Genomic DNA, 14,927 nt, shown 5'->3' with positions numbered 1-14,927 from the left:
AGCGTTGCCTTGATTTTTGAGGTAAGAGCCTTAGTCTTGTATGCTCACATTGCCAAATTATTTTCAAATCCTACCATGCATGATACAGCCCTCGGTCGAACACTATTTTCTGAACACACATACGGACGGACTGACAGTCGCACGCACACAACTTAAACAGGATGACACTTATTACCAAACCCTTTTGAATTACGGGGTATGTCAGACACACAAATTTCGTATACAAGCAGATTATAGAGAATAAATGTTTTCTCTTGAAAGCATAAATAATTAAACTTCAAATGTATATTTAATGCAGTTGATCCCGCAGACTTCTGTAAAGGAAAGACGGATGGCTTCCACAAGGACCCTACAGACTGTAGTCGTTACTACCAATGTTTCTCCGAGACGTCATTCCCCCAAACGTGTCCGTCGGGTACCTACTTCAAAGAATCGATAAAAGGCTGCGACTGGGCTGCAAATGTATCCGACTGTCCGTAGGAGGGGAACAGCTTATTGTTTGACTTTGAACTTTTATGACTTTCCTATTATACCTTTGTTCTGCCATTATTATATTATAGTAGTAAAAGGAGCGAGACGTTTATATATATATATTTGGTTCTGGTGTCATTTTCTGTGTTTTAAAAATACAAGATAAACTTGAATAATTACGATAATGGAGGCGTCCTGGTGCCAGCAGAGATCACTTACTAACTCATACGTATGCCTTAGTGTCTCATACATACGACTTATTAACTCGTAAGTACGACTTACTTACTTACCTTATGAACACATCTGCGGATGTCTCTACATGGCTTTTTGTACTTATAACATGTGTAAATGTTGAATTCTGCTGAACCCGGGACTAGAGGGCGTGGACGGTAGCATCCATTTCCACTACCGTCCATGAACAGGCTCAATGAAACCGAGCCTGCAACATTTTCGTTTCTGTCGTGTTGAGCGGCCTTTGGAGTTTCCACTTTTTCTATTTTAGTTTCTCATACGTTCGACTTATCAACAATAACGTACGGCATACTAACTCATACGTATGGCTTAGTATCTTGTACGTACGAATCACTAACTAATACGTTAGGGCTCCTGTTCTGCATTGCTGCAACGTTCTGTGGTCATACAAGTGTTGATTGTTGCTGATTGACGTTTTTAAGTGAATATTTTTCCCTTCTATTTCATATGCTTATGTGCACTGAATAGGCTTAAATAAATCATCATTCATTGAATTCAGTGACTTTATTTAAACACGTACGGTTATTTTCACAACATATACGATATATAGAAGACCTTCACAACACTTTGAAGAAAGTAAAAAGGTCGGACCATCCGAACGTATAATTTAAAGGAAATCGTTATTTATATTATAGATTGTATTTTCGTGAATAGATGACAAAATTGATTTAAAAGTGAGAGAGGGCAATCTCTGAAATATATCAAAGTGAGCTAAATAAAGTAATTAAGAGGCAGAGACAGAGAGAGAGTGCACAATGTTGCTTAAAATGATATCGTAATTAAAGAGCTATCCGTATAATTAATCTTTATAGTAAACTGAACTATCAGTCAACGCCTGACTAATATCTCATGAGCGTATACGGCCACTCTAGACATTACAAGGCGGAAAATAGCTATCAGTCACAGACCAGAGAGAGCTCTTCTCAAATATAGCTTTTTCTAAAACTAGAGACTACAAACATTGTTATATATGACATAATTTTATCCACCCACGTGATCTCAACTGATGCTACAGACTGATCCATGATAAAAGATACTGCCAAGAAGACTTACTGAAATCTAAGGAACAGGAACTTTGAGTAGGAGACAGGTTTATGGAAGAACAAATGTCGAAGGTAAAACAATGATGACTAATTATTTTTAGCCCTCAAGATGATGATGCCGATGATGTAGACACTGATGTAGCTGTTACTACTGATGATGACCTCATAAATAAATTGAGTAGTTGGGACCCTTCCACTTAATACTGACTAACATAAAAAAAGCTTTACCAAAAGTTTTAAGTTGAAAAAGGGGCATAATTTTGTAAACTATGAGTCAGAGGTATAGACCCTAGAGTTTGAAAGCATTCAGTACAATAGTTCCTGAGAAACCTGTTCACATGAAAAACTTTCAAGTTTCTTTGTTAAAAAACGGGCATAATTTTGACAAAATTGGAGCTTGAGTTATGAGACCTGCTCTGCGAGCTCATCCCATGATGTAAAAGACTTGTAACCTTGTGATGAGTTTGAAAGCATTCAGTCTAATACTTCTTGTTGAGCATGCTTATATGCAACACTTACACATACTTTCAATGTTAAAAAATGATTCTTATCAGATATGAGCTAGAGTTATGATACTTGTATTGTCATGTCACATCATGATGCTGAAGAGATGTGTAAAGTTTCCAGTCAATTGGCATAGTAGTTTGTAAGAAACCTGCTTACACGCATAACTTTAACCAAAACATCTTAGTTAAAAAGGACATAACTTTTACAAAATAAAAGCTAGAGTTAATTAACTTGTCATGCTCATGATTCTGAAGGGTCAATCAGCAACACCTGTACCGGCGTAACGCAAATAGGACCAAAGAACCTTAAGCGCCGCAAAATACAAACCCTTACGTATGAGTTAAAAAGTCGTATGATTGAGATACTTAGTCATACGTATGAGTTAGTAAATTGTACGTATGAGATACTAAATCGTATGTAACAGTTAGTAACCCATGTATAACTCATGTATAAGTAATACATTGTACTAAATTGTTCGTAGGGCGGAATAAAATCTCTCTGCTGTCACCAGGACACTTCCATTGATATCATATACACTGTACAACAAATGAAAGACAGCAAGGTTATGCATTCAGCCTGGCGTTGTCCAACTAATAAACCCTGGAAGTAGTGTTCCGGAAGTAAAAGTGAAGTATTGTACTTAGATATAAAAGTTTTGATCATTTTACGCAAATACCATTTATATAAATGTGTACGCTTTTTTACTCTCTAGTTGTTATCAAACGTATCTTTTGATCTAAATACAGAAGTTTCTGTTGGATAAAAAAAATTAACTTGCATTCAACATAGCACTTAATTATAATTTTTCTTTAAATCGCTTCTCTTGTTGAAGGATATAAACATGACAGATCGGTATGATCTCGATGTGTGGTGAAAGCAGTTGATTAACAATGACAAATCCCTTATTCTAAGCAGTATGTAGAAGAGGTGTCCCCTATATCAATTATACAAAAGCAGTTGAGGTCGTATTTTACAAAGACAAAAGTGCAATTTTTCTGCTGAAGTTACTAAAGTATGTAAAACCTTTGGAACGACAATTTATCAATAAACTTACTTTCCTTCCATTTGCCTGCCTTCATTGAAATATTCATTGACAACTCTTTTCCAGCAGAAAAGTGGCGGTTATAGTGGCGGTGGCAGCAGCAGCAGCAGCAGCAATTAGAACCGAGATGCTATAAACTTTGACAAGTAGATAAGTTGTCCAGTGAATAAGTTTGTCTCTATGTGTCATGCGTTGATATGAATGTTCGAATCATTGTACGTGTGCTTTTGATTCCATTTACTGACATTTTATCTATAAAATCCTCATAACATTTCCAACTTTATCAACGAAAAGCTTAATATGGGGATAAAGTTTTGAGCTACTGAAAAACGACAGGTATCAAGTTGCAAATCGTTTTTGCCCTTTGATGAAATTGTCTTATGCATAAACTTAATTCACTGTAGTCATAAATACAGTTAATTAGATAATGATATGCAATTTCATTTTTTTTCTTAAATAAAGTAAACTGAGAGACCCTAAAAGTACTGTTGAAAATGATAACAAGATTTCTTGTTCAGATGCCAGTCACATATAAGAACAAAAAACCCAGCCAATTGAATATTCTAGTCAGTATTCAACTGTAAAATGAAAATACGCCACACTCGATGTCAGTTCATGTGTCGTAATGACTTATTGTATATTACAATAAAGGTTTTGCTAGTTAAAACACATTATTCATGAACAGCAAATAATGATACTCACTGATAATGGAGACTAAAGAATATCTCAGTGATTGATTAGTTTGTCGACCACCTTTTACCTTTTGACTTCACCTGCCTTTGGGAGATGTAGAGCCAAAAATAAACACTTTTTGAAAATCTTTTTGCTGAATGTCAACTTTCGTACTTTGCTTATATGACTTATCCTAAAAGAAATGGTGACTGCTATCACTGCTGTCACTGGCATAAACATAGCTGGTGTTTTCTACTTGTTAAAAAAAGTTTAAAATATGTGCTGGCACCAGCTAACTCTTTTTATATGTGTCATGGAGAACAATGCCAAAGATGAATAAAAATCACAACAAATGGGATTGTAAATCACACAGAAGCTATAAAATTAGTGATAAATGAAACTCTAAATTGTCAACGTTGTTTTTGACGTTATCCAAGTTTCCATGTTGAATTCTGAAGTGAAAATATCCATAATAAAACTGCTACCAAGTTGTCGAGCGTATAGCCGCAGTGCGATTTAAGCAAGAAATTTAGGAAAATGTTTTTCTGAGAAGATGATGTTTGATTGGCATAATGAAATACAATTAGATTAATGTACTCACAATATAGATGAAATGGTTTTGATCCGAAAATGTAGCAATTTGCTGACGACAGTTATCATGGTTGTGTTGTTTTTAGGCAGCATCATAATAATAATTACATTTAAATGAACTGGAGTTCTAAACGATTTAGCGGCGCACCTGTTATCAACTATTGGATGAGTTAAGGTTCTCATTTCTTGCGCTTATTTCATTAATGAATTAAAGTGGTTATTACGACACTTTGACGTTATTGATTTCATACAGAAACCAATACAAATATGGCTAGAAAATGACATCAGTTATGTGACGTACAATTACCAAAAAAACTGAGACACTTACACAGTTTTTGCAGTTTGCTTCACGACAAATTTATCAACATGGAGATACAAAACTATTTATCAAACCGCCTCTTATTGATGGATAATACAACCAGTCCATTATCTACTGTGACATCGTTGTCTGATTCTCATGCTGGTCATGTATTTTCAGAATAAATCACGTTCACCACATGATGAATGCGTCTTCCTTTATTTTGGAATTGAAAACAAAAAATAAATTTTAATGAGGAAATGACTCTTATGTAACCCTTTTCCATCGTTCAAACGTAAATTTTTTAAGAATGCTGTGTATGTCAGTTCTCTCATTTAACATATATGTACCAGTCTGTCGTTTGATCCTATATACTTAGTCTTGGCAGAAAATATCTAGATTTACCAAGCATTGTTCGTTCAAGGAAGTTTACTTGCAGCTGAAATAAAATTTTCTTAGAAGCGCTTTTTGTGCGAGTAATTTCCTTTTAAAATACATAAAAATGACAAATCGGTTTAATCTTGTTGTGCGGTGAAAACATAGAAATAATGATAAATCTTCTGTTAGCAAAATGTCTCGACTGAGAGAAATTAAACAAACACACAACTGTTTGATCCACTATCGTTGAGGGGTACATGTAACTGATTCAAAGTCAGCGACTTTAACCACACGGCCACGTAGCCACCCCACGTCAAACCAAGATCCACAAGATCCAGATATAAACTACACATCTATCTAAAGGTGTCCAAGTGTGGCAGTAGAATCCTTTCGATATAATAAGTATATTTGAAATAATCTTTTAAAATATCTTTTAGAGTGTGAAGTTTATGGCTACCCTACTATAAAAACCAGACAAAATCCCAATTTTGAAAAGTATTCTACAGCAAAGTTACAAAATCTTTGCATGGAAATGTTGCTTTTATACTAACTTAGATATCCTGTTCTTTTTATAACTACTCATTTACAAATAAAATCAAACTTTTTTAAGAGGGTGTCAAGCTGAAATTTACAAAAATAAAATAATAAATACCCACAAGAAAATCGCTTTTACGATAATTTAAAAACTAATCAGAATATTCTGAAAATTTAAAAAGTTCATATTGCCAACATCGGAGTTTTTCTAGAATGGTATATTATAGCAGTGTTATTGAAATTTAGTTATAGAGAAATCAAGAAAAAAATCTTGACATTTACGAAATTAACGCCAAAATTACGAAAAAAGTGCAAGGTTAAGGTTTAGCAGTATATCACCAAATCACAGAAATGTTTGGTAAAGGAACATCATTTTTACCAACAATCTACCTGCCTAATACATGTTTTGTTTTCGACTTTTTTTTCATAAAGCTTTTTTACGAGCTGCATTATTAAACATTATACAATGTGGACTTGTGACGAAGTTTGTAAAGCCCTTTCTTTTTTATTGAACAAAATTTACGTTAGGTTTGGGAATGCAGATTTCAGACAAGTAATTGATATTCCCATGGGAACAAATTGTGCACCCCTTGTTGTAGATTTGTTTTTATATTGTTATGAAAGAGATTTCTCCAGATACGCAGGCAGACATTATTACTTCATTTAATAATACATCACGGTTTCTGTATGATATTCTTAATATGGATAATCCTTTTTTTGTTGTTTGTTTTTTTGTCAATATGGATACTTTTTATCCCCGGGAGCTCCAGTTAAATAAAAGTAACAATTCGGATACTGCTGCTTCATTTTTCGGCACCGCCGTTTGTTTGCTCTGAATATACAAAATAACCATGTCTCCCTGGACCAATGAAAACTGATCGTCTATGGAGAAAACGCCCAGGAAAGCAAGTAAAAATCGCATGTTATGTATGTGCCGATTAGTCGAAACGTGGGATTCCCTGGGATTTCAGGTTCATATTTTCATATGTAAAATATTGTTTGGTTCATATGCAAGCTTTTATTGTTAGAATTCTGCCTTAACTGATCCGCGAAAATAATGTTTAACTTATATCTAAATACATATATTGTCGAAACGATAGAGCGAGGCAGAGAAGCAAAAACACAAAAATTACTTGACCTAGGTCGAAACACGAAAACCCCGTGGCCTGTCATTAAATGACACAGCAATAATATTTGAGGCCCGTCTGCCAAAATAACATTAAAGCGCACCAGAGTATTGTGTTGTGACTATTCAACTGCAGAGAAAATCAAGGCTATATTGTAAAGACACAAATGAAGAAGTGGGCCTCAAATACCCCGGGTTAAAACGTAACAGTAAAGGCCAACAGTAAATATCACAGTTTTAAACACGCCTGCACAGGGCGGATAAAAAATCATGTATAAGTACCACTGTGTTTTTTTTTAAATATACCAAACTAAAGTATTTAATGTAAATGCGCCGTTTATCTTTTTTAAAGATATTTCTTGTTAGATTTACATGATTTACATCTCTCTATTTATGGCAATATTATACATACCAGAAATTATGATAAGAGAGATGATTTTAATTTTAGTGTTGTAAATTTCCCCCATTTGGATGGGAATGTACCTCTGGCTACATCTTATGGGGTATATATTTCTCAATTGATTCGGATTGGCAGAGCGTGTAGTTATGTTGAGGATTTCAATGAACGTAATCTATACATTACAAATAAACTTCTTCAGCAGGGCTACCGTTATTACAAATTGCGTACATATTTTGCTAAATTTTACTATCGTAATTCTGATTTGGTTTTAAAATTCAATAGTAATTTAAAGACACTTCTACGATTTTTATTTTTATCTTTATATATATTTTATTTTTATGGGCATGTGGTTTACAAACTTCGTAAGATTTGGGGTCATGGTTATTTTCCAACTGTATTTGGTAAAATTATAAAGCGTATTATTAAAAGTGGTTACGACCCAACTGTTTTGAGACACACCGCATGTTTAGTTCAACCCATTTGCAGTTGGACACTACGCTTCCCTCTTTGATTGTGTTTGACGGAAGAGACAGGGGTGGCGTGTGGGGGGGGGGGGGGGACTCTGTGATTATGTGATTAGCAGTTTTTAAATCCCACCAGGACGGAACTTAAGGTTTGCTTTTTATATAATTATACAGTAGCATTTTTGTGTTTTAAATGTCATACCTTTTGTTTCCATTGCGTGTGTTAGAAATTCAACTGGCGGAGATTACTTTTATTTACACTGTCCCGTGACTTTGGAACATGGTGGGGGTAAGAGTGAGGTTGGGTGCGCACCATAAACCGGTTTAAGTTCCCCAGTGGAGTTTTTGCCACTGACCGTTCCAAGGCGGTGCCCCACTGTGTTCCTTTGTTTGTTTTGTCCTCGTATATTTGCTTGGTTTGTGAGTGTGTTGGCGGTGTGCACGTCTGCGTGCTGTGGGTTTCGTTTTGGGGAGGATGCGTTTTTGGAACGTGGCATTCCCTGTTTAATATTTATCCTTTTTTGCTTTACCTTACTGGCATGTACCATTGGATACTTAAAATATTCTCAAAAGTTGTCCCCCTTTATAAAAGAATGCCATTTGAAAAGAAATAAAAGTAAACAATTGTACAAATCGATGTTTAACCTAGTTATGTAAATTTTAAGCACTGGGACATTATTGCAATTGCATCAAAACAAAGACATGTACCTGTTCGTTAGAAATGGTGTTTAAAGGCGTTGAACTGTCCAGAAGTATTGGCCCTTCATGCAGCTCCTTTCCAGAATTCAATACATACGTGCGCAAATTGATGATGCTTTTGTAGACTTTAATATATGTTTTATATGCTGTTTAATTTTCATGTAAAACAACTCTTTGTTTATATGATTTGGTGATGTTCAATTTATTTCCAAAACCTGGACCTAACTCTTAGTTTTGATAAAAAAAGTCGATTTTAACAGATTTTATATTAAAAATACAACTTTTTAACTATATTTACTATTTTATAAAAATGTTAACTTAAATAGTTAAAGGAAATTATTGGGTGTTATTGTTTGTAATCTAAACAGTTACTCGCTTATGTCGGTGCATGATGAACATCTTTGAGAATGTTTCTTTTTATAATAAGAAGCTAGGTAATAGTATGACATGAAACTATAAAAAATAAATATCATCAGTAAGTCCTTATGCTCAATTCCAGCTATCGCAATCAACTGTTCATATCATCAATAAGCCCAAATATTCAATGCACCATCAGATGTCAAAATCACAAGTTCAGCTACATGTATTTTCACAGACGAGTACCTGACAATGACCGTATTCTTGCTTTTAACTGAAGTAGCTTTCGTGTGTACGGGCCCTCCGTAAGGATTTTAATTTACCAAACATATAAAACTTTTTCACTTGTACAGTTCGGCGACAAATGGAGGTTTTAAATGAGGTCGTAGAAATTTAGCGGTGTGCCGTAACCATGGAAACGGCTTCTGAAGCTGGTAATCGCGGAAACTAAAATTATTTCTTTTGTCATATTTCAAAAAGTAATGGTATAAGAAACTTGATTTGTTCATATTTTTGTTAAGTTATGAATACCTATTGTTTGCAGTGATTATATTCTAAATATCTTATTAAATTTCTTAATTGTCGTCAGCACGTGCAATTTTAGTAATTAGCATGTATATTCAGTTGTGAATAACAAGGTGCCTTTTTTAATCAGAAAATGTTTCTTGGGTTTAATTACAACTTTGGCTGAATTTTGGCTTGAAAATATTGTATAATACGCATGCAATTAAAATTCTAAAAATTTTGACACGTCAGTTTAACACCATTTTATATATTAATGCAGCGGATTACATACCATATACGTTATTCATTCGCTTCCTCTTTCAATACACACGGACAATGAAGTTAAGGAATAACTCGTTGAATCTCGGCTTGGAATATTTAACATATGTAATATGAAAAAAAAGTCTATTAAATTAATTGTTGAAAAAAATGTGAATAAACTGGTTTTTTTTTTGTTTTTTGTTTGCTTTTTTGTGACATTGTTACCTGTCAGTATTGTGTAGATGCGCTTAACATATAATGATGCATGAATGAAATTGTTTTCATTTTCGTTGATATTTTTACTATTACTGTTACGAATTCAATTATTTTAAATTTCATACTTTTATCCCTTTAATAATTAATCATATTACCGGACTTCTCTCCATAATTCAGCGGTACAATAATGGAAGTAAACTGTACCTAGAGTAAAGACTTCCAGTGTGTGTAGAGTGGTTCTACCAAAGTGATGCTAATGTTCATGTTTATATGGAAACCTGGTGCACCATGTTAATTGTCAATTGCGAAATATCATATATCAATGCTTAATGCCATACACCTTATGCAAAATGTTTTGAAAACGAAATGATAATTATTAAGTACTATTGAAGGTTATTGAAAGCCCGTGTGCCATGCTAATTGTCAAATGCTAAATGACACACAGTTATTGCAAAATGCTATTTGCTATATGCGTAATGTCAAATATTGCCTGTGAAATGGTTAGTGTCAAACAATAAATGATAATTGTTAATTGCAATTACGAAACAATAAATGCCAAATGCGTATAACTAAGTACTTGTTCAGAATATATCAGTGTATAAATGCATCCTGTAAATAGTCATTGGCCTTTGTAACATAACTTTGTCTCTATTACAAATATTTCTTTTAAAATATTTTAGAGTGAAAAGTTTCAATCCTGTCATCTCATAACCTTTAGAACATGTTATTGCTTCAAATTAGGCTGATAGATCTTCATATGTTTTAAAGTGATTAAAAGTAACAGTCATTAGTGTAAGTAAGGGATATAGATCATTAACTCACAAAGTTAAAGCATTTGACGAGTAGCATTTGCCATTTGGCAACAATTATAAGCATTCAGCACAAAGGATATGGCATATGGCATTTGATATGTTTTGAAGGCCGGTGCGCCATGAATATAGCCAAATGTTAAATGACAAATATTTAATGCTAAATGCCAATAACTTAATACTAAATGCCAAATACTTTATGAAAAAATGCTATTTATGAACTGCTTAATTTCAAATATTGGCTTTCAAACTTTTGTTTTGTTAAAACAATAAATGTCAAAATGCTCATTGCCAAGTTTTCATTGAAATAAAGAACTGAATATATCAGTTATTTAATCATTGCCCTTCGTCACATAACTTTGTCTCTGTTACATATATTAGTCTATTATATAATAAACATTTTACAGCAAAATGTTTCGGTTCCATGTCCCCGTAACACCTGCAACGTTATTGCTTTAAATTAGGAAGGCAGAACATTTTTTTTTCAAATGAGTAAAAGTTACATTCATTAGTTGAAGAGATAAAGATCATAAAGATTGATAATTTGAGAATTACCATTTATCATTTGACAAAAAGAATTTGTTTTTATCTTCTTCTCGTTCGCAACTACACTGTCAGACCGGTAGCATTGATGAAACTTGTGGTTTGCCGCACATCCTCAATGCCTACATACAATTTCTGGTGCATTGAGGTATCTATCGGCCGAGTCGCAGCTCGCTCATGGTCATGCCTATTACATCTCTGAAGTATATGCTACGAAGTCTGATCTTCCTCACCACGTGAACAAGTTGGCGATGGTGCCAGTCTGTATTTCTTGTACATGTGAGCATTGAGCTTGTTGTGCCCTGAGCGAAGCCTGATCAGCATCACTTGTTCAGACCGATCAAGGAGATGAAAAGCATCTTCCTCTATCCTTAGTCTCGTTAGCCTTGATGATGGTGACTTTCCCCTTATAACGCACAGGTTTTGTTGGTTGTTCTGACTGAGCTTCTGGCTTCGCCAGTTTGTCTGCCTATTCATTGACTGCAAGTCCACAATGAGATGGAATCAACTGAAGTGCTACTTTGCAGGTTATACTCAGGCTCTGCATTCTCCTGGCTAGCTGCGGAACTTTATTGTTGATCAGAACTTCCATAACAGACAGTGCATCTGTGAGAAAGACGACTGAGGAGCTTTCTTATGCCGAGTCTTCAACCATTGAGACTGCTTTATGAGTGCTTCAGTCTCTGCCTTGTAATTGCTGCATTGTTTTCCTGTGGCTGCATGTAGAAATTCAATGACATTTAGCATTTTGTATACGGCATGTAGTATTTTGTATGTAGCATTTAGCATTAAGTATGTGACATTAACAACATCTTATTTAGCATTTGGCAGTTAGCATAGCGCATCGGTCCCCACTAACTGCGCAGGGACAATGAGGCCCAGTGTTACGAAAAGAGAAGTTTGCCAAGCATTTAAGATGATGTTAGATGATCTCTTTTTGCAATTCAAAATGTAGTTTCATGTTGTTGATGAGATCTTGTATATGAGTCAGATAAGGATGTGACAGTTATAGCTTTTGTGTTCAACTGACAAAATATGCATTGTAGGTGATGAAGTGAAATCAGTGAGCTTTATTCAATATCTAGATGCTTTCCTGGATGAAAACTTGAATCTAAAAGAGCATGTAAAACGAAAGTGTAGAACAGCAATGCTCAACTACTTCAGAATAAAATGCATCCGGAAATATCTTACCAAAGAGGCTACCGAAACCCTTGTCCTGTCATTGGTGATATCCCATTTAAATTATTGTAATGTCATTCTGTATGGTATTGCTCAAAGCGAAGTAAAGAAAATGCAACGAATTCAGAACATGTGTGCAAAACTTGTCCTAAATCGAAGGAAATATGACAGTTCCAAGCAAGCGCTGTATGATCTTCACTGGCTACCAATCAAAGCCAGAATCACATTCAAAATGCTCACCTACATGTATAATTGTTCAGTTGGAAACTCTCCAGAATATCTTTCTGAACTTCTCATAAAACAAACATAGACAAGGAACTTGCGTTCTTCAAATTCCGTTACTGGGTGTTTCGTTGTTCCTTTCAACAAGCGCAAAAAGTTCAGCGACAAAAGTTATGGTACTGTTGGACCTAAACTCTGGAATGAATTGCCTTTCGAAGTAAGGAACTCAGACACAATAGATGTTTTCAAAAAGAAGTTGAAAACTCATTATTTTGGAAATTACTTTGCACTCTTTTAGAGATTGTGACTGTAATTTTTAAGAGATTGAAGTAACGTGAACTGGATGATTTTATTGTGTAAATACATTCGAATATCAACTATTTTATAACAAATACAAAATACAGTTGTTTGTAATAACTTCTGGACATGTCGCAATAACCCATTTATTCTTACTTAATAACAAACAGCTATCTTACTGTATCTTAATGTTCTTATATTTTATTAATCTTATCTGATGCCTGATCTTTTGTTTAAAGTGGCATTATGCGTATCTTACAGCACGTAGTGTGTTTTTGGTGAATGTTTTATAAAAGCAAGTTTTCGGTTGCTGTGCATTTAAATGTGTTTAATTAACAGTAATGCCGCATAAGTATTTGAAAGTGATGCTTCAGAAATGAAGAAATCGGACTTATAAAAAAATAGTTCATTTCTTCAGTCTTGTACGCAATGATCTCCCTTACCTATAAGTAGAGATTTCTGAGGTTGAAGGGAAGCAACTCCTGCAAGCAGTTCGACTTTTCTTAAAAAGACTGCCCCAGTCAAAATAAGAAAAGTCATATTTAAAAAGTTATTATTTCGTAATGGTAACAGGAAGAGTTTGGTATACTGGGTTAAAAACTATAATTTCCTCCACCCTTTTTACACACATCTATTTGTGCTGTATTTTTACTTGAAAAATGCGTATAATTCCACTTTAATGCTTACTAAATAGTTTATTCACAATGATATTTATGCTCATTTATGTCATATGTCATTTAAAATATCTTAATTTTTGTCGTATTTTTTATGTATTTGTAAAACGCCATTGAATACGTTTTGCGTAAAAATAGGCGTTTAATCAAATAAAACAGTTTCAAGTTTCAAGTTTCAAGCTTTGACTTAGCTGTATTGCTTATTGTATTGAGAAAAGATCTAGATCACTTTCACTGTGAATTTCAATGTCTACATATATACGGGTTATCGCTAAATGATAAATTTCATGGGCGTATTTTCAGATGGTGGTGTTTTTCAGACAGATAATGTTTCTTGAATATACGTAATCTAACATCTCAATATTTTTTTTTCGTTTTTGGTGAGAAGACATGTTATATTTAATGGCTATATATGCGCTTCTATATCATCGAAATGCTGTAAAGCACTGAAAATGAGGTCTCAAGATTTGACTGTTTATATGAAACAAAGGAAGAATGTAACTTTGTACCATTTCGGTATTTTTAAGCAAATTGATTATAATATAGTGTGCATATTGATAAGTATCGAAACAGTCGTACAAAATTGCAATAAAGAATTAATCTTTGCACTGAGACGTTGAGGATTTATTCAAGTAGCTCAAATTGAGTAAGGGGTAGTGCGTGGGGGTGGGGGATCCGGGGTTTGGCCATCCAGAGCTATTCATTAACACTTGAAATTCGTCTTTACACATAGTCCCCTACTAACGTTGTTTGCTTCTTAAAACGAGATTATGGTTTTTGTATGTTTTGCAATGTTTAGAATGTAAGTCATCATAGAAAAACGATCATTTGGATTTCATTTTGGTTTTCATTTTGTCAATAAACTGTAAAGTGTTTTTGTATATAAAATAACTAGAAATATGCGACTCATTGAAGTAATGGAGCAGGAATGAAAATGTATAAAGATATCATTTACTGGCCATCTTTTTTCAAACTGTCACTTTAACATATGTATTTTCTTCGTAACCGCATGCAGAGGATGTATATTGCTACTACAAATGTGCAGGAAAGGCGTACTCGTAAAAACATCGTATTTTCCTTTGATTTTTCCATCCGTGCTATATACAAAATCTGAAGTGTAATTTATAACATACCAATGGTGATGATATCTCCGGAAAGTTTATTGCATAATATGAGATTTCAACAGAATAACAATAAGTGGTGACCCACCCCCAAAATAAGAAATACGCAAAGCATTATTATTATTTCGCAAGTTGTATCGTACATTCTTTCCACATGAACATAAGCATCACTTTGGTAGAATCGCTCTACACGCACTGGAAGCCTTTACTCTATGCCTAGTTTACTCCCATTATGGTTCCGCTGAATTATGGAGAGACGTCCGGTAA

The 14,927-nt window shown here is 34.2% G+C and overlaps 1 protein-coding gene across 1 annotated transcript in view; it reads left to right on the top strand.

The window, feature by feature from the left end:
• LOC123562291 (probable chitinase 10) overlaps positions 1–14,927 on the top strand; it is a 112,779-nt gene that overhangs the window by 67,670 nt on the left and 30,182 nt on the right. The window contains exon 23 of the mRNA XM_053526582.1: positions 89–119. Coding sequence (XP_053382557.1) covers positions 89–119 — 31 coding nt within the window. The remainder of the gene's footprint in view (positions 1–88; positions 120–14,927) is intronic.

The sequence above is a fragment of the Mercenaria mercenaria genome, chromosome 2 (assembly GCF_021730395.1).
Source record: "Mercenaria mercenaria strain notata chromosome 2, MADL_Memer_1, whole genome shotgun sequence".
NCBI lineage: Eukaryota > Metazoa > Mollusca > Bivalvia > Venerida > Veneridae > Mercenaria > Mercenaria mercenaria.
Note: the sequence above shows the minus strand (reverse complement) of the source record. Positions and strands in the feature narration are given on the sequence as shown.